The sequence below is a fragment of the Octodon degus genome, unplaced genomic scaffold (assembly GCF_000260255.1).
Source record: "Octodon degus isolate 3935 unplaced genomic scaffold, OctDeg1.0 scaffold00047, whole genome shotgun sequence".
In the NCBI taxonomy this organism is placed as follows: domain Eukaryota; kingdom Metazoa; phylum Chordata; class Mammalia; order Rodentia; family Octodontidae; genus Octodon; species Octodon degus.
The window spans coordinates 14,300,729-14,320,262 of NW_004524623.1; the positions used below are offsets into that span (position 1 = coordinate 14,300,729).

The following is a 19,534-nucleotide window of genomic DNA, read 5'->3' on the forward strand; positions in this document are numbered from 1 at the left end:
CATGTGCCCCGCTGGAGGCGTAGCTCGCAGCTATGGGAACCCGGCCTGCCTTCTCCCCACGAGTTGTGGTGATGTGGCTGGGAGCTCAGGACTCCTGATTAGGCTCCGAGGACATGGAGCCTCTACCCTGATGTCCCGGAGGGGCTCACCAGGCATCTTTAGAACCAGGACACCTCTCACCCAGGAAACCCCAAGAGTTGAAGCCATCTGTCATAGGATCCAGCACAGTCCTGTCACCTCCACCTCTCAGGACATCCCAAGAGGAGCTGCTTGCTGTTTGTCACAAACCAGACAGAGATCAGACACCATAAATTATCATGTCATAAATGGATTTTAAACCAACCAGTCCTGCTTCATAAGGTTTCATGCATGGTGTACAATTATTGGCTGTGACTTAAGTTCCTTGGGGCTGTGAGCCTAAATAATTTGTTAAAATATATCAGTTTTCACAGTTTACCATTTTTAAATTTTGAAAAATTTTAGCTCAACTGTTCAAACATCATGACCTTCCTTTCCTACAGTTTCCACTGGAACTACTAACTTGGGCTGAACCTGTTATTGTAACGGCAAGAATGGCAGAATCTGCAGGGGTGACTTAAAATACACTCATAGCTGCCTTCCCTTGCCCAAGATTCCAATTTAAGAAATGTGGGGTGCAACACAAGTACTGTAGTTTCCTTTTTATAGGGTTCCTCAGTGATTCTCACAGTAGTCACGGTTGAGAACCACTGACCAGTCTACGATTTTAGTGGCCGTGGCCCTATCTGGGTTCCTGGCCCACATGCAAACAGGTCTCAGCGAGATAATTTTGGCTGAACACATTCAGCAGGCAGCTGCAGACACAAGAGCGCGCGAGGCACGCAGGGCTCAGAACGCCAAGGAGCTAAGATTACGTCCTAGCTCTCCGTTACTGTACTGAACACATCCCTGGGCGGACTGTAAACAGATCAGCTGAACAGTGCTCAGACCAGAGGTTTTTCCAGTGGCCAACTCACAGTGTGAGCTGGGGACAGAAGCAAGGGTGGCAAATAGGATGCTACCTTATAGGTGTTGATTTTACTGTTTAGGTCACAACCTGTAAGATTGCTCTGAAAGGGCCGGCCCATGAGTACGTGGCCTTGGCCTCGCACCTTGTGTTCTCTGTGGCAGCTGTTCGGCCCTTCTCGGGTAGAGGGCCCCCGTGCTTGCTTGCATACCTTCACGGCCGCCTTTGACCTGAGGCCGGCTGATTGCACACCCTTGCCCAGCTCGTTTCCTCCCTTCTGCTTTGTGCTTGTCACTTACTGACCCCAGTGCAGGACCTTTGTTGCTCTGTTGAGTTACCACAGCTGCGTACCTTTCCCTGCTATTCCCGTCCTGCTGGCTGTAGGGAGAAGCTGACACATATTGCAGCTGTGGGGAGAAGATGATTTGACATCTGTGGCGGGGTGCAGCGGCCTGAGTGTTGGTGACATCCTTGAGGTGTATTAGGTATCACTGTTCACTCCATGGACAGTCGTCATTAACTTAATAGCCGAGAACACGTTCTAAGACTTTATTTAGAAATCTCAAGAGTACTTAGCTTTGTGAGGCACTAGGGGGTCTTTAATGATTTCTGTGAATGTTGTTTGTTCACACTATCTTAATTCATTTTAGCTTACTGGCCCTGTAGTGTTTATGAATGGTAATGGAGGCTAAGGCGAAATTGAATAAATCCTGAGGGCTTCTTTCAGCCCCCAAATGCTGGAAATACAGCTCCAAACCCTGAGCGCATGCCTGATGCTACGTGTGTGCTGACTGGAATCGGCCCGCCTGGTGGTTATAGTGGCAAGAGTGGGAGAACAGTGCCCTGGACTCGAAGGCCTAGCACGGTCATGTATTTACCACAGTTTGCCACCTTCCCTCAGGGACATGGAAGCATGCAGATCTCTGTCCTGGGCGAGGCCAAGGCTGAAGAGGTATGAGACACGTGGAAGTGCCTAGCAGAGTCTGCAGCCATGGCACCAGAGCTCCCCAGGGCCGGGCTGGTGTAGCGCAGCCCTGGTTTCCAGACACTGGCCAAGGTCCGCCGTGGGAGGCCTGGCCTGCCTCAGGGTTGAGAGCCGAGTGTAGGTCAGAAATGGGAAGCCCAACAGGAAGGGTGTTAGAAGTCTGAGGAACTGAGAAGCAGGTGAGAAAGGTTCGTGGCTGGGGACCAAGCGGTCTGGCATACTGTCTTGGTCTACTTACCTGTTGTAGTGAGGACTGAGTCCTCCCATCTTGCAGCCTTGGCAGGCAGAGCAGCTTATTCTTGGCTGAAGTCACAGAGATGCAGTCACTCGTTACCCAGTGTGTGACAGCCAGGGCTGGAGTCTGCAGACGGGACCTACAAGCTGAATGCAGAGTCCTGGGCATCAGCTCAGCCACTTGACACTTCCGCCATTTCTAGACTGGACACAAAAAAGCCCGCCTCTCTTTACCTCAGAGGATTCTTTTTTTTTTTTTAAATTTTTTTTTTATTTATTTATTTGTGTGTGTGTGTGTGTGTGTGTGTGTGTGTGGCCAGCTCAGCCCACCAGGGGGCGGCGCTGGCTGGCATGTGGTGCTGGGGGATTGAACCGCGGTCCCTGTGCTTTGCTAAGCTTGTTCTAAGTAGGTGCTTTAGACCACTGAGCCATCTCACCAGCCCACCTCAGAGGATTCTTGAGAGAAGCAAATAAAATGAAGCGCACTGTGTGATAACATGTGCCTTGCACACTGCTGCCTGGGTCAGGATTCGTGGATGGTTGTTAGTACCGCTACCTTTATTTCTAATTACAGTAAGCATAGTGGTAGGACCAAAAGCAAGTTTGTTGTAGACTGTGTACATTTGAAACTACTACGCGACCCCATTGTGAGTGTTACCATTTTTGTGACATTAAGGATAAATATTTTTGAGTGTTTGCTCTTGAAGAACATGTCTCTTATCACTCGTTTCTCCCCAAAGCTATGCAGAGGATCACATTCATGCAGATTTGTTTTGTGTAGGACTGAGGGGGGACCCTAGCACCCCCTTCCTGCAGGGGGTAGAACCCAGGCCCTTTTCATTTTAAGACAGGGTCTCACTGCGTTGCTCAGTATACAGAGACCTTCCTGATCCTCGTCATGGCCGGGGTTTATATTTGTGATCCCATGGAAAAGTTACTGGAATTCTAGCAAGCAGACTCTAATCTTCCACTTCCGGTGCCACCCAGGGTGAGAATAAAGACACCAAGGCTTATTCGTAGCTATGGGGAGCCCAGGGGTCCTAAGTCCAGCCATGGTAATGGCTATCTAGAACAAAGGCCTCAACTCAGGGCCACACCCCGTTTTTATTTGAAGAAAGGGGTGGCTTGAGGATGAGGGTCTGCGAGGATGGCAGGAAGTAGGTGAGCGCCTGAGCTGGGCCAGGTAGGAGGCCTGAAGCCACCTCTGCGCTGTGCAGAGGGAGTAATCTGCACAACCCCGCTGGGAGAGTGTCTAACATTTTAGGGTCAGTGCTTCGGCTCAGATGCACAATCTTTCAAGCCTGGGAAGTCACAGGCTCAGTCCCAGCCAGCGTGGAGCATTGGCTCTTCATCTGCACCAGCTCACACTAGGGAGCGACGGGTGTTTCTGTGCCCTATTTGGAATTAAAGGCAAGTGATATGCTTTTGTATCTACGGGTTTTGCACGGCGCTTGTCTCGGTGAAGTAAAACTGCCTGCGTTGCTCTACTCCTACATAGCACTGTTCTCCATGTTGTTATACTTCATGTGCTGTGCTCTGAGAAACATGCAGATTTATTTTATAACCACTTCTAGGAGAGAATTGTTTCTTTTAGAGCTTCCCTGTGGTTATTGCATTGCTTCCTGAGCTGTGGGATTCCATACGTAAGAGGGAGGCAGCTAGAACCCAGAGGAGGAGGCGGCAGGGTGTCAAATGTGGACTCAGTGAGTATGGAGGCTGAGGCTGCTACAGGTCAGCGGCCTTCTTGCACAGACCTCAGGGGTCACATGCACGCATGCACACACGGACCTCAGGGGTGCTGTGTCCCATCCCCAGGGCTGCCTCTAGTCAGAGTGCGGTACGCCAGATCTAAAAGCCCCGAACAGGTCAGAGTTTCAGTTCATGATTTCAGAGACGGGGTCACCAGGGTAAACACAGTCACTCTTGGGATGTGGGAGGCGGGAGTGTAGGTGGAAGATGAGGCAAATCACAGCCATGGCGGGTACCAGGGCCTGGAGGCCTCGCCAGCTGCTCAGCACATGTGGGGGGCAGGCACCCGGTACAGGACAGCTGTGGCGCAGGGCTGGGCAGGTTCTTCTTGGTGTGCACCCTGCTCCATGACAGCAGGACAGTGCTCCATTGTGGGCCAGCCACAGACACGAAGGAAGGTTCTGGGCTCTCTCACAGTTGTGGGCCAATGGTCTGTGTAGTGACTCCATGTGGGCCCTTTAAGGGACCATTCCTAGCTTGGGTTCTGCAAGACCCCTCACCTTAGAAAGTGCCCCACGCCCTCCCCAGCTCCACTGTTCTCTTCCCTCCTTTGTACCTCTAACTCCTAGACTGGTGCTCCTTGCTGCTGTTGACAGCAAGAAGAAAATTAGCCTGTGATGAAGAACAAGTGACGTAACCTGTGATCACTGATATCAGAAGTAGAAGAGGTCGCCAGTGGATCGTAGTCCGCGTACTGTCGCCCACAACCATCACCACCCCAAATAGTATTTTAGGAAACTACCAAAGGGAATCATCTGAAACCTGCAACTGTGGAGAGCTGGCAGCCTGACCCATGGGCACGCAGGGCCGGCCGTGCGCGGGGCGGTCACACTCGCTGCTGGGACAGTACACAAGTTGCCTTCTTATATGAAACCACCGTTCCCTGTCACTTAGGAAGGGCCTAGGTAAGCGGGCTACTCCTCCTCGTCCCTCTTGGGGCAGCCAGTCTGCATTCATCACCTCCTGTCACCTGCCTGGGCCCCGTGTCTCGGTACTGAGCGAGGGCACGAGTTTCCTTCCCCGTCACTGGGTATCACTGTGTCACTGGAAGTCACTTGTGGGTAGCGATCGTGTTTTGTCTCTTGTTCTAGGGAGTTAGCATTGTACCCGGCACTTTAATTAAGGGCTTGTCACACAGTAGATTTAATTGGGGAGGGGAAACAGCAGAATGAGATGGAAACTTGTTAAGTTTTGGTTGTTCCTCGTTGAAGTGATTACTGGGTAACTGCAGTGCTTACGGAACAGCTTATAATTTGGAGGCATAAGTGTGACCCCTATTAAAATATTAAGTTTTTTTTTAAAAAGTGGCCATGGGCACTTATTCATAACAAATGAAATGAAAATGGAATTTTAAAAAGAATGGAATTTAGGGCACATTTTTGTAATATTGAGATACTGTAAAGATAATAACATGAAACCATTTGGCACTCACATCATTTGCAGGAAATTCTAGCTTTTTTCAACTGTCAAACATCATTTGATCTTTGCTAAATTGCTCTCTTTATTTAACAAGAGATTCGTGTTTGTGCAAGCTCTGTCCACTTGTCAACAGTTCATTACAAATGTGGAAAAGAATCAGGCTTTGTGTAAAATCTTGTATTAATCACCGGGGGACAGGAGGGCGGCGGGAAGCAAACGGCACGAGCAGGTGCTGGTGGTGAGGTGGTCAGGCCCAGGCACAGGGAGGCCGTGTGGGAGGAGGGAGAGGAGGAGGAGGCCGAGGTCAGGGGCCTAGGCCGGAGGGGGAGAGGCTGGTCCCCATGACTACGCTGGCATCGTGTATGACACAGCGGTGCTAACAGCCGAAGGTGATACGGCGTTTATTGCATGCCAACTCTTGTCTTTGCAGCGGCCTTCTGAGGTATCTCAAATCCTGTGAATTTTTTTTTCTTTTCTTTCTTTCTTTTTCTAATTATTTGGTACAGGATCTCACTACGCAGCTTGGACTCATAGTGGTCCTCCTGTTTTCAGCCTTCCCAGTGCTGGGATTACAGGCGTGGGCCACCATGCCCGGACTCTTGTCTCCTTGGGGTGGGACCAGGGCAGCATGCGGTACGGGGAATTGAACCCTGGTCCCAACGCTTGCCTAAGTAAATGTTTAGTCTGCTGAGCTATCTCGCTGGTCCTCCTGTGAATTCTTATCAGATGAAGAAATTGAACTGGAGAGAAACTCACTCAACTGATTGCCTCTATGAGTCTGCAAATATGACAAAGCCAGGACTTGACCTCGCAAAAGGAAGTGTTGATGTGACAGGGGCCTCACAGGGTGTTTCAGCCGCTGTCAGTACACGCTGAGCATCACTCACACACAGTGCTAGTGCAGCTGGCATCTGGCCGGGTGCCATCCTCCCGGGGACTAGGGAACGCTGTTGCCTTCTGATCAGGGAAATCTGGCGTGTGAGTTGTGAGGCCCGAGTGAGTGCACAGAGTGTGCTGAGGTTTTCCCGCTACAGTCCAGAGCATCAGAGCTCCTGGAGTGTGGCAGAAGGCGTGACGGGTGGAGCGCTCACTGGCCCTGTCTCAGCAGTGTGCCAGGCATGTAGAGTAGCTCACGAGTCTGTGGCCCAGGCTCTGCTCTGCCATTGTGCTGAGCAGTGAGGGAGGTGCTGGGAACAAGGGCTCTGTGAGTGGAAGCAGTTCTGAGACCAAGCACAGCAGAACCTCCACTAGCTCTAGCTCTAGCTCGATGTGCTGTCAGCTAGACTTGCCCTTTGCCAGAAGGCAGAAAGAAGCACCCAGAGCTGACTTCTCTTTCTTCCTTCTCTCTGCGCAAGTCCATGACGGTAGGCAGCAATTGATGTGTGTCACATAGGGAGAGAGCTTTCCGTAATATGCACCAGCATTCTTAGCTGGGCATAACCAAGAAGGGCATAGTGACAGCACATGGTTGGGGACCGGAATTCCCATCTCAGGTTCTTTTCTCTGGGCAGTGGGCAGTGAGAAGGCACCGTGCCAAGGGAGGGTGGGCCTTCATGACTCAGCCCAGTTGGGTGCGTGGGTCACCAAGGACAACACTGTCTGCTCTCCTATGGGGTTGGAAAGCATCAGACAGAAGCTGGGCCCCCAGAGAGGTGGGCCAGGAGCGTCCCGCAGAATTGCACCTCTAAAAAGACCACAGGACAGTGTCTCCCTAAGTGGCTGGCTTCAAGTCTCGCCCACGCTGGCCTCACGTTCCAAGTAGGTACTGTTGGCACATGCCACTGTGCTACTTTCCCTTTGTCTTCAAAAATACTTTTTGTGTTTTGGGGCTGAATTTTTTTTTTTTAATCCCAGTTACAAGACATTGTTGTCTATGTTTATGATGCCATAATAAAGGTTGCCTTTTTAAACATCTGTGTTTATCTACTTTTAGGGACTTTAGAACTATCAAATAGCTGTAGTTGCTTCTCTTCAAAGCTTATTTTGAGCTCATACTAATACTGAACTCTAAGGACTTCAAGCCGTTCACTTTACCCAGCACCATAACATTCTTTAACTTTTTTTTTGGTACTGGGGATCATACGCGGGACCTTGTTCTTGCCAGGCAGGTGCTTAAGCTCCTGAGCTATCTCGCCAGCACTTTCTTTAACTTGAGGTAACATTAGATCATGAGTCTGAAATATTGGCAGCCTGTGGGAAATTTTATTGATTCTGGTGAGCATAAGTGTAACTACAGATTGTAATCTAAGTCATTCAGTCAGTTGCTGAGAGTTTTTTCTTTTTCTTTTTTTCTTTCTGGTTTTTTTTTTTTTTTTCTTTTTTTTCTGTTATTTTTGCAAAACAAACATGTGGATAGTTTCGCAATTCCAGATGCTTACACATCTGCTCCTGGGACCGGAGGGCAGGTGTTTGGGTGTAGCTCTTTTCTTCTGAATCTTTAGGGCTTGTGTAGAAATAACCTTGAATGTCTTCGATTTTAGGCCAAATAAAAATGTTTTAAATTTGATCTAGAGTAAGCCCTAATACAACACTATGTATTTGTCAGAGAAGAATCTCTCTCATGAAGTAAACAACTAAGAGTGTAGCTGAATAAACTCACTGAGGTCTCTAGAATTTGCTTGTTCTGTATGTTTATCGGGCATCTAGTGTGTAACAGATGGTGCTGCTCGAACACAGAGCAGAGGCCTTTACCTTCTCCAAGCTTGCCTGAGCCAGGCAAGACAGTAAACAGCAATGCAGGATGTAATTGAAGTAGTTCGTCAGAAAGTGGTGAGCACTGTGGAAAAAATGAACTGCAAAGCAGATTGGGAGTCACAGGCCTGATAAGCAGAGTGCACAGGGCTTGTCCCTGTTTGTAAGATGCAGTGTCAGAAGGGTTACACTGTAACCCACTTGCAAACTCTGGAAGTCAGGGACAGAATGGTGGCGAGGGGCAGTGATGGTGGGCACCCTGGGATTTTTTAAATTTTTTTAAAGGTATTTGGTTATTGCAGCTCAGACTTGTGATCCCCTGCTTCCAGCACTGGGATTACAGGTGTTCGCCACTATGCCTGGACTCTGGCTGGCTCAGCCCGCCCTGGGGGTGGGGCTGCTGCTGCATGTGGTGCAGGGATAGAACCGCGGTCCGTGTGCTTGCCTAAGCAGGCTCTTAGTCCACTGAGCTATCTCACCAGCCCCCACCTAGAAATACTTGAAGGCAGAGCCAGCGGAGCTTCCTGACAGAGCGGCTGTGCAGAAGAGGGGAGAAAGGGCTTCCAGGTGCTTCTTGGGCTTTGCACAGGCACAGATGGAGCTGCAGAGGTGCAGAAGACTAGAGGGGCTGTGGCGTGGGGAGACAGCTGGGAAGCGGGGCTTGGAGTTGGAGTGCCAGATGTCAGATGCCCCACCAATGGAGATGCAGGGCTGCGGGGCGTGCACAAGCCCGGCAGCTGGGTGGAGACCTGCAGCGGGGCTGCACACAGGGACCCCAAGTGTCAGAAGGCCTAGATGGGCTAAGTTGGCTGAGCCATGTGAGCTGGGCAGGAGGGGACAGAGCCCAGTGCACCCCTGAGCAGCACTTTGGGGTCAAAGAGCTCTTAAGAGGATTCTTTCCAATCTCGGAGATAAGGAAAACTTGGTGTGTCTTGATTTTTCTTCTTCATTGTGTAGTACGCATCTTTTAAATTTGTAAAAAAAAAAAAAAAATTAATTGAGAAGAATACATAAAAACCTGCTACCAGCACCTTCTTAAAGTGTATTAGTGGTGTCAGATCTGTTCACATGGTTATGTTCCTGTCACCACCATCCACCCACACAGTCCAGTGTCTTCTTACCAAGCAAATTAGACTTAAGAAATGGTACCTGCCAGCTCCCAGCAACCGCCTTCTAGTTTCTGTCTTTATGACTTTACTGTTGTAGGTATCTGATAGAAATAGAATCGTTTATCTTTTTGGGATCCTGGGCAGTCCTAGCCCTCGGGGAATCACTGCACGCTTGACACTAGTAGGGCGATGTCGTATGCCCTTGTCCCCATCATGCTAGTCATGCTGCTGAGATGCAAGGGTGCCAGGCTCACGGGAGGTAGACCAGCTGAGAGGAGCCGCCCAGGGTGAGCACGCCGAGGAGGTAAAGCAGTGTGCTATCTGTGTTGTACCTTGTAATGGAAAAAAAAGCTGGTGGAAAAATAGGTGAAGTCAGATTAAAAGCTGTCATTTACTATTGCGGCAGTGTTTTGTTAAACGTGCAGTGGTTGCGGTGGATATAAGATATGTTATTTCTGTACCATGGTTATAAGGAAATGTCGGTACGGCGCCTGTATAAACCTAACATTTTAAAATAAAGTGACTTTTTTTTTTTTTTTTAATTATCTCTACTTCTGGGGTCCAACGAGATAGCTCAGCGGGCCAAAGCGCCTGCTTAGGCAGGTACAGGGACCACAGTTCAATCCCTGGCACCATATGCCACACCAGCTCCGCCCCCAGGGTGGGCTAAGCCCCCAGAAAAAAAAAGATAAAATTATGTCTACTTCTGGACAGTTGATCCCTGAAATAGCATCTCTCCTAGACCACCATTTCTGGTCTCTTCAGTCCCAGAGACCCCTCATCTTGGGGTACAGTCTGCTTTCCTCTCAGCTGGAGAACCAGTGCTAGGGGGTAGGGGAAGAGGAGAAAGCTGTTTAACCATAACCAGGGCCACACCCAAGGTCATCAAGGTGTAATCCCAGGTCACAGAGCCCCAGGCAAGAGGTCAGGTCTGGGCAACTTTGTCTGGAATATTGAAAGAGCCTCAAGACTCCCAACATGATGTGCTGCAAACAGTAGAAAAGAATACCTGCCACTCAGAAGGCCAGGTGACAGGCACATGAACGTGGCAACAGGGAGCCTAGGTTGGGAGCCTGGCCTCAGGCCTCCTGCCAGTTGGGAGCAGACGCGTTGCTGGCAGGCAGTGCTGGAGTGACTGGGGCTGTCCAAGGCTTGCACATGTCCAGCCTTTCCTACAGAAGGCAGAAGCCTCGACCCTAAGCGCTGGTCTTACAGACAGTGCATGATGGCTTGGAGCCAGGATTTAAAGGGCGCCCCCTGCCGTGCTGACCCACACGTGGTGATGAGTTAGGCCTATGCCCACATAGCTGTGGAAGTGTAAGTCACTGGTGCTTCTTGATCACTTGGAACGACGACTCCTACGGCTGAGACTGTCTGGTTATGATTTTGCTTTCAATTCCCTGTTAGGAAGTCCATACTCAAAGAACGACTGTCTGCCGGAGTGTGCAGGCTGAGTCACTCCCAAACAAGCAGTTTTATTTTTATTGCTGGTATCCAAGATGTTAGTGGATGGCGTGTTTCATGAACTGCTGCTTGTTTTAGGCACAATTTCTTTACCGTGATGTGCCTTGGCCTGTACCAGTGGCCCACAGATTTCCTGTAAAAGGCTAGATGATACCTTTATTTTTTTTGGGGGGGGGCAAGGTCAAGGAGGCACAGTGATCTCCACTATATTTGCTGTTGATTTTCTTCTAAGCAAGCTTTTAAAATGTGAGTGTTCTCTGTCTTTCACTGTGTGTGTGCCTGTTTCGTGACAGCACTGAGGATTCGAGCGTTTGCTTTATTTGAACAGTGGTCTGCAGTAATGGTTCTGACTGAAGCCTTAGTAACACTGGCAAAACATTGGGAGTCTTGACCTTCAGGAATTTATGCAGAAAAAGAAAATATGCGGTTGAAGTCTCAGCATTTTGACACATCAGTGAATATGCTTCATCTTTTTTGGTGCAGGGACTAGAACTCAGGACCTTGTGCTCCCAGGCAATCACTGTGCTACTAAGCTATACCCCTGGTCCAAGAGTTACTCTCTATAAATGTGACCTTTGTAAAACCTTCTGTGCTTGTAAAAGTTGCTCTCCAGAAATTATGGGCCTCATTTTCAATTTGAAATAAATATTTTTTCTGAGGCTTGTTTTGTTCCTGAAGAAACATTATTTTGTAACTTATTTCATGTGTTAACATCTGGCAGTGGTGACCTTGTCTTTTTAAATTTTTTTTTACAAAATCTTTTCTTTATTTGCTAAAGGATCACACTACACAGTTCCAACTCGTAGGGATCCTCCTGCCTCAGCCTCCGCAGCACTGGGATTACAGGCATGTGACATCACACCTGGTTTCAATGGCCAGCACAGCATGTGGTACCGGGGATCGAACCCTGGTCCTTGCACTTGCCAGGCAGGCACTTAGACCACCAAGCTATCTCCCAAGCCCAACCTTCTTCTCTTTCAACCAGTTGGTTTTTGTTGTTGTTGTTTTGTTTATTTTTTCCCAACATGTTAGTTTTGGTTTGTTTTGTGGTTTCCTACCAGGAGTCCAACTTAGGACCTTGCACTTGCCAGGCAAGAGCTGTGCCACTGAGCTACATTGCTGGCCCTCAGCACGTTAGTTTTGTGGTCTTGCTTCAGTTACTTATCTATGTGCAGCAGAGCTCAAGCCTTCCTTGGATTTGGGTTGAGTTTTGCCAGTTCTAATGCCACGCCATCCTTCACCAGCGCCAATCGGCGATCTTTGGAATGCTCAGCTGTTCTTGGGCTTGCTGTGGACAAAACACCCAAATTCCTCTCAAAGCTCACTTGGTTGCTCCATGGGCTGTGGTTTTAGGGGCACATTTTGCTGCCTCTCAATTTTTCTGAGTGGATATCTAAACTCAGAGATTTAAAGATCTGAGCTTTATTTCTTCAGTTTCCAATTTGAATAACATTCTGTGAATTAATCTTCATAGCTGTTGCTTTCCGAGCAAGGAATGCTTAACAAAGCTGACAGATGTACAGTTTTACCATTAAAAGCTCATTTAGTCCGTATTTTATACCAGCTCTAAAAAGTTCTCAGGCAGCACTTGGAACTGTCAATATTTTCCAAAATCATTTTAACAAGATAAATTGTGAAGGAAGCAGGCACACACAATGTGAATCTCGATCTTATTTAATTATTTGGATTGAGGGAAACATGTTGGCTCAATAGATAGTGATTAGTTTTTAAAGCAGCTTTACTTGCCTTAAAACCCCATTTGGTAATTAAATATTTGGATAATCAGACACTTTTCTTTCTAGCTGTTTTGAATTCTACACTGCCACTATTCTGGGAGGCAGAGGCAGAAGGATGCAGGTTTGAGGCCAGCCTAGACAATTTATGAGACCCTATCTCAAAATAAAGAAAAAAAAAAAACATATCTGAATCTGGAGGCCCTGGGTTCAAACTGCAGGCCCATAGTAACAAACAGAACAACCTGTTTCTTAACCAATCGATGTTTGTTTGTGTTTTGTTACTGTGATTCAACCCAAGGGTGCTGTATCATTGAGCTACACAGATTTTTCATTTTGAAGCAGATTTGCGGGATTACCCAAGAGGGACTTGAACTTGGAATCCTCCTGTCTCGGGTTCCCAAGTGTGGGGGTTACAGGCATGCAGCACCAGGCCCAGCTCCACACGAAAACTTCTTAGCTGTCCCGCTCCGACTCCTCCAGTGGTTTCCTGGTAGAAGTTTTATTCTCTGTCAGGCAGCGTTCAAGCCATTGCTGATGTCCCCAGGCCAGCTACAGGAGTGGGAAATGTATACGTAGAAGAGCAAACACTGAAATGATGTTTTCAAAGTCCACAACTGAACTTAGTAACTTCTTACACAGACACGGCCAGATCTTTTCCCCCCTCCTCTGAGATTTCTGTGTTTTAAGGCTGTTTCCAGGCTCTGAGGTCTAAATAAGCTCAGTGTTGTTCTTGTCCAGCCTCAGCCTTCCCTCTGGGGAGCAGGCGGGCACAGAGCATCTCTCATGCAGCTGCGCAGAGCGTGAGCCCCTGGGCAAGAAGTGTCTCCTCTCTGGGTCAGCTGTCACATTGGTACTCTCCCGCTTTGTCCTTTCGAGTCACTGGATGCCAGGTGACCGCATCCAGTGGACACTGGGGAGAATTGCTGCTGACAGATTAGCGCTGGGCCCCGCCTGCCCTCTCCTCACAGATGTGCAGCTGCTGCGTCGGCCCTTTGAGGCTTAAGAGCAGCCCATGTCCCTGTGCCTCACAAGGGAAGCCCATGTCTACACCTAGCTGTGGTTATGCACAGTCAGGAGCAGAGTAACTTGGAACGCTGTGTTCTTCTGTCCGTTGACCTCCCTTTGTCTCTGAACTCACAGGCAACAGTGTTTACCCAAAGGTCACCCTGGTTCCACTGTGTCCGACAAGCAGCACGACCACGCTGATTGACCACAATGTGTCTGAAGAGGCTCAGGGAATAAATGGGAAGACACCAGCGAGACGCTCCGCTCCAAGTCCAAAGCCACAAGGTAGGCATGCAGGGTGGTGGTGGGCGGGTGCTGTGTTCCCCAGTGCTAATTGGTGAAGGTTCCCTGGGGGAGACTGACTACAAACAGGGCAGTGAACTGTGGGGGAGACGATAGTGCTCCCCTCTTCAGGCAGAGGCCAGTGCTTGCTCAGCTTCCAGAACAAGGCACACTGTTCTGTCTTGGGTCCTGTTCACTTCACTGTGATTGCTCCCATGTCCCCTCCATGTGTGATCTTCACACCTTGTGTACAAGCTAGGGTGAGACCCAACAGACTGTATGACAAATGGGTTTGCAACCATCTTCAGCAAGAAATGACTTGCTGGGTGTCAGAGGGTCTGAATCAGGTGATTTCTGTAACAGCGTGTGGCATTCTTCAAGAGCTTGATTGGGTAATGTTAGCATGCAGCCTCACAAAGTGCCTTTGGGGAAGGTTATGTGTGGGAAAGAAATGTGAACAGCCCCGGCATTAGGAAGAAATGGCCAACAAGAGGGAGAATATGAAATGTAATGGCGAGAAGGCTTAGAATGCTTTGTTCCACTTCCTTTTACAAAGAAAGTTTGAAAAACACAAAATTACAGTCTTGATGGTAGAGATAAAGGTCTTCGGAAGTCCAGCAGAAAAGCTAAGCTATACTACGGCACTTTTTTTTTTCCTCGAGAGTTTTACATGTGGAAACACTGTAGCTTTTAATGTCCAGTTTCTTCCAAGTAGGTTTTTCATTTATAATGGGTGCTGAAATTCACCTAAGAAATATTACTGGGCATTCTCAGAATTGCTGTGCTTTAGAAAGATCAATTTCTATTTTATATGCATTTATTTTGGTTTCTTGCCTGTTGTTGCTAAGAAAAAAGGATAAAGGAGAATACATTATGAAAGAACTAATGTTAATCTTTATAAAGTTCTCTTTGTTCAGCGTTTCAGAAGTCTTTCAAATGAGTTTAAAGTATAATCTTATAGATTATACTTGAGGCTTTGGAGGTCCAGGGGCTGAATATTATAGTTTGTGTATAGATGTCCCCCCAAAGCCTCCTGCAGTCTTGGGGTGGCTACTGGAGTTTGTGATGTATTACTGCGGGTGTGGATGCTGCACCTGCCCTGGGGCAGATAATTTGCATTACAATGTACGGAGGGGAGAGAAGCTGGCTGCTTGAGCTGCTGCTACCCCTCCCTTATGCTCTTGCTCTTTGCTGCCACCATGAAAGGTTGTTCTCTACTTTGTGCCACTCTGCCTTGTAGCCAGCTGAATAAGGACTGAAACCGCCAGTAACTGTGAGCTAAATAAACCTTTCATTCCTTCATTTTGAGTGTCGGGTATTTGTCCCAGCAATGAGAGAAGAGTGAGTAAGACAGAATTTGGTACCAGGAGTGGGGTTGTTGTGGCTAAACCTGACCGTATCAATTATGAGTTTTTGGAGATGGCTGATGGGAAGAGATAGGAAAGTTTTGGAGATATTCCCTACTTGTGAAGAGCTAGAACCACTTCAGCTCTTCTGTAGGGGAGATTCTGGTCAGGGTTCAGAAGGCTGATAGAAAGCCAGCCTGTAAAGATCAGAGTGGGGAGGTTTCTGCTAGGAAAAAGGACTGCATTGGTTGTTGGACTCCAGATCATTTGTGTTCTGACTTGGCAGAAAAGTTGTCTGCATTTTGCTCGTGTCCAGAGACTTTGCCTGAGACTGAGTTTAAGCATGGCAGACTGATCAGTCTGACAAAAGATACTTCAAAGCATCCAATGTTGGGGCAGTGGCCTGGTTGTTGGTGGGGGCTTTTAGCCGGATTTATGTTGAGAGTGAAGAGCAAGGAGCCCAGCAGTAGGATTTAAAATGTGAATCTGGCCATAAAGGAAGCTCCAATTAAGCTGTGGACTGCAAAGACAGCTGAGAGGATCTCCATTGCTGGGAAGGAACCTGAGAATGGAAAGGATGGCCTGAGGGCATCACAGGAGGTGGCAGGTCTAAATGCTTTGCAGCCTCAGAATTGCAAAGTTCAGAAACTGCCTTGAGGGGAAAGCCACAGCCCCATGTTTCGGAGTGGCGGCTGTGGCCACACCAGGTTCCAGAATGGCACTGTTGTGGAGAATTTGTTCCTGGGAATCAGGGTCAGAGTGCTCAGTGATTTAGGCACTCAACCTCTACAGCCAAGACAGAAGAAAGCCTGGCTACTGCTCCAGCCAGCAGCGGACCTTGGCATCATCCACGTGGCACTGGTTTTAGGTGCATGCAGAATGCAGGAGTTCTGAGGTTAAGAAGGCTTCCTCCTCGATTTCAGAAGAAGGCCTGAGAGGCCAGGCGGTGTGCCCCTGAGAGGGCAGTGTATGAAGCTGTAAGAGAGAAGCCTATTCAGTGGAAACCCCAGAAGTTTGGAAAAGCCAGGAATGTGGATCATCATCTAAGGGAAACTGCAAGGAGAGAGCAAAGCCAGCCTAAGAGAGAAGCCACGGGAGCTACAACCACCAGAAGTGCCATAAGGGCAGAGCCACGTGGAGCTCACAATATGGCACAGTTAGCTTTGCATGTTCCACAAGGACCTACAGGATTTAATGTTTGCCCTGCTGCATTTTGGACTTGCTTTGGCCCCAATGGTTTGTATCCTCCTGTGTATACCTTTTGGAATGGCAGTGTTTATCTTGTGCCTTTGAATGTTGCAAGTGTTTAAGTTTTCATTTGTATAGGGGCTCACAGTAGAGTTTGCCTTGGATCTTGGAGGAAACTTAGGACTTGGACTTTTCAGCAATGCTGAAACTGTTGTGACTTTGGCAACTCAGAGATGGACTAGAATGTCTTTTGCATAAAGGGATGTGCGTGAGTCTTTGGGGGTCCAGGGGCAGGATGTTATGGTTTGTGTCTAAGTATCCCCCCAAAACCTCCTGCAATCTTGGGGAGGCTTCTGGAGTTTGTGATTAATTGCTGTGAGTGTAGATGCTGCACCTCCCTGGGGCAGGTAATTTGCATTTCAATGTAAGGAGGGAAGAGAAGCTAGCTTCTCTTGCTCTTTGCTGCCACCATGAGAGGTTGCTCTCTGCCGTGTGCCACCCTGCCTTGGAGCCAGCTGAGTATGGACTGAAATCTTCAGTAACAGCAGCTAAATAAACCTTTCCTTTCTTCATTTTGGGTGTCCGGTATTTGTCCCAGCAACAAGAGAAGAGTAACTGAGGCACTTGTCTTTCTGTTCTCACCACTAGCCATACCGGTGGTGGTAGAGTGTATGACTACCCCCTAAATCAACTACAAGTGATTTAAATGGCTACCCGCTCTTGAGCTGGCAACCTTTTCCTCTGGCCGTACTCCTCATAATGATGATGTGAAGGTAAATGTAGAGGGGGTTTTATGCCTTCATTTAAGCTATCTTGTTTGCAAATTACAGAAAGTCCACCTTCCTCATTCAACCTGAGTTGATGACCATCAGATATGATCAATAAGAAGTGACTGTAATTTCAGTTTATGTAATTGCCCAGGTCAAACGTGAGCAGCTCTTTATCTGAGATCCCCTCTTGGGGGTGCATCTCCTCACTGCTCGGTTTTTCAGAGTGCACTGAGAGAAGTCAAGTCAGCACCTTTCCAGAGCTTCTGAGCGCCAGACAGAGCCCGCCTTAGCGAGAGGGTACTTGCCCTTGATTTTACTCTTGTGGTTATAATAAAGTAAATGTAGGGCCGGCCAGCTAGCTCAGCAGACTAAAGCACCTCCTTAGGCAGGCACAGGAACTGGGGTTCGATCCCCAACGTGCCATGCCAGCCCCACCCCTGAGGCATGCTGAGAGTTTGATTGAGACCGGATGTGGTGGTGCCCGCCCCTAATCCCAGCACATGGGTGGCTGGAAACAGGAGAATCACTCTGAGTAGAATCTGTGTAGTGAGACCGTGTAGAGCCTCTACAAAATACATATAAAAATGGGGCCGGGGGGATAGCTCTGTGGGATGAGCGCTTCCCTGGCAAGTGCAAGGGCCTGAGTTCAATCCCTGGTTCTGCAAAAATAAAAATAAATAAATCCATATTAAAAAAATAAGGTAAATGTATTCTTATCGGCTGCCAGTCTTAAGCATGTATTACATCAACTTTCTATAATGCAAGGAATATTTCTAAGTACATCGCACAGTACCCCTTTCCCAAATGTCCTTTCAGTATCTGGTCCTTCACAGCACCCATAGCTAGAATCCTAACCTCATCTATAACCTTAACATTTTGTGTTCTCCTTGCTTAATCTATTCAGGCTTGTATAACAAAATACCATAAGCTGCCTATCGTATAAGCAAGAAAAGCCATTTGTCCCATTCTGGGAGTGGGAAGCTGGTGATTCCGGCTGCAGGGCTGGTTTCCGCTGTGTGCCCACCTGGCCCCATCTGCACCCTGCAAAGTGTACCAGTTCTGCTCATAGCGGTCAGGCCTCATGGCTGGTCACCTCCTCCTCCTCCTGTCACGGGGCGGTGAAGGAGTCCACATGAACTTGCCTGTTGTACAGAGAAGCTAACTTCCATTTCTTCAGCCTCTCTGAGCCCTTGAGTAACTGAAGCAGAGAAGGGAAGCCGGCTGCAGTGGAGACCTGCAGGGGACAAGCATACTGACCCCTCTCTCCCAGGCCTCCGCAGATCTCTCACAGGTTTTGAGGTCTGAGGGTGCTGAGGCTGAAGAGCCACTCTGTAATTTCACTGAATTAAGACTTAATCTTGATCTGTAGTTCTCAGCTGGAGTCAAGTTGGCACCAACTTGACTTATATACCAACTTCCTATATACCATAAGGAGCATCAGTGGGTAATGCCTAGACTTTCCTGGTTTTTTCAGGCAGTACTTAGGAGAGTTGGTGCTGGCGTCTGGTATGTGTGGTGGGTAGAAGATGGGGTTACTGCCCAGAGTCCTGACATGCTCGGGGAAGCCCCTTATAATACGATGTTACCCAAACAACCGTATCAGTAACGACACAGCTAAGAAACTGATTTACCCACTAAAATGGAACATAACTAGGCCTTGGCACCGTGAGCTCATCGCTATAGTTTACTTTGCTGACTTGAGGAGAGAAGGTACTGTTGCATGGGTGCCTTCATTAGTGATTATGTATAATGTACAGCAAAAATAGCACAATGTTTTTGTTACCAAGAAACATTTTTGAAGAACTGTCTGTAGTTTATGAAAAGCTAAAAAGAGCCAAATTATTGATTAGAGATTAAAGTTATATTTGGATCTAAATTTAGGCACGTAGATTGTGAAAGGACTTGTTCAAAACTCAGAGCTTGTTTTGTCTTAGCCTAGAAAATACCCTAAGGCCTTGGAAAACAATGGCACATTCGCGTCATGCCAACCCTGCGAGTCCAACGAACAACGACCAGCAGCCTCCAGCAGCATCTTTCTTCCTATTCACCACTTTTAATATTGGCCTATTTCCTGCCCAGCTGGATGTAACTCAGAATAGCTCCTGGAAAGCCTGCAGTTCTTGCTCTTAGAGCTTTGGCTCACAGCATTCTCTGGAGCTCACGATTACTCGGGGAAAGCCGGCACACTGCTCCGACGTCTTCATCATTAACCCGACTTACTTCTTAAAATGTCATGAGCTTAAAGTCACGTTATTAGTTGAATTATTTATGAATATATGGCATGCTCAAATCTGTTTATGTGCTTCTAAAATAAAGCAATCCATGCATAATCATAAAACATAGATGTAGCCAATCACTTTTCATATTTATTAAAATAAGAGTCATTGAAGTCTACTTCATAATCTCCAAACGATCCAACAATTAATTTCTCTTTTTACTCTGGATCATCCCTTTGCAGAGCCAAGCTGTTATTTCAAATTTAGCATGTGCAAAACTGAGTGACCCATATTCCTGCCAAGCACTGCTGTGTCGCGCCTGGATTTCTGTATAACCCCTCTCTTGTCTCCTAGC

General features: G+C 47.9%; 1 protein-coding gene across 6 annotated transcripts in view; it reads left to right on the forward strand.

The window, feature by feature from the left end:
• Positions 1-19,534, forward strand: part of Fgd4 (FYVE, RhoGEF and PH domain containing 4) — a 232,783-nt gene that overhangs the window by 141,391 nt on the left and 71,858 nt on the right. For all 6 annotated transcript variants that reach the window (XM_023716285.1, XM_023716286.1, XM_023716288.1 and 3 more), the window contains exon 2: positions 13,513-13,662. In XM_023716285.1, coding sequence (XP_023572053.1) covers positions 13,513-13,662 — 150 coding nt within the window. The remainder of the gene's footprint in view (positions 1-13,512; positions 13,663-19,534) is intronic.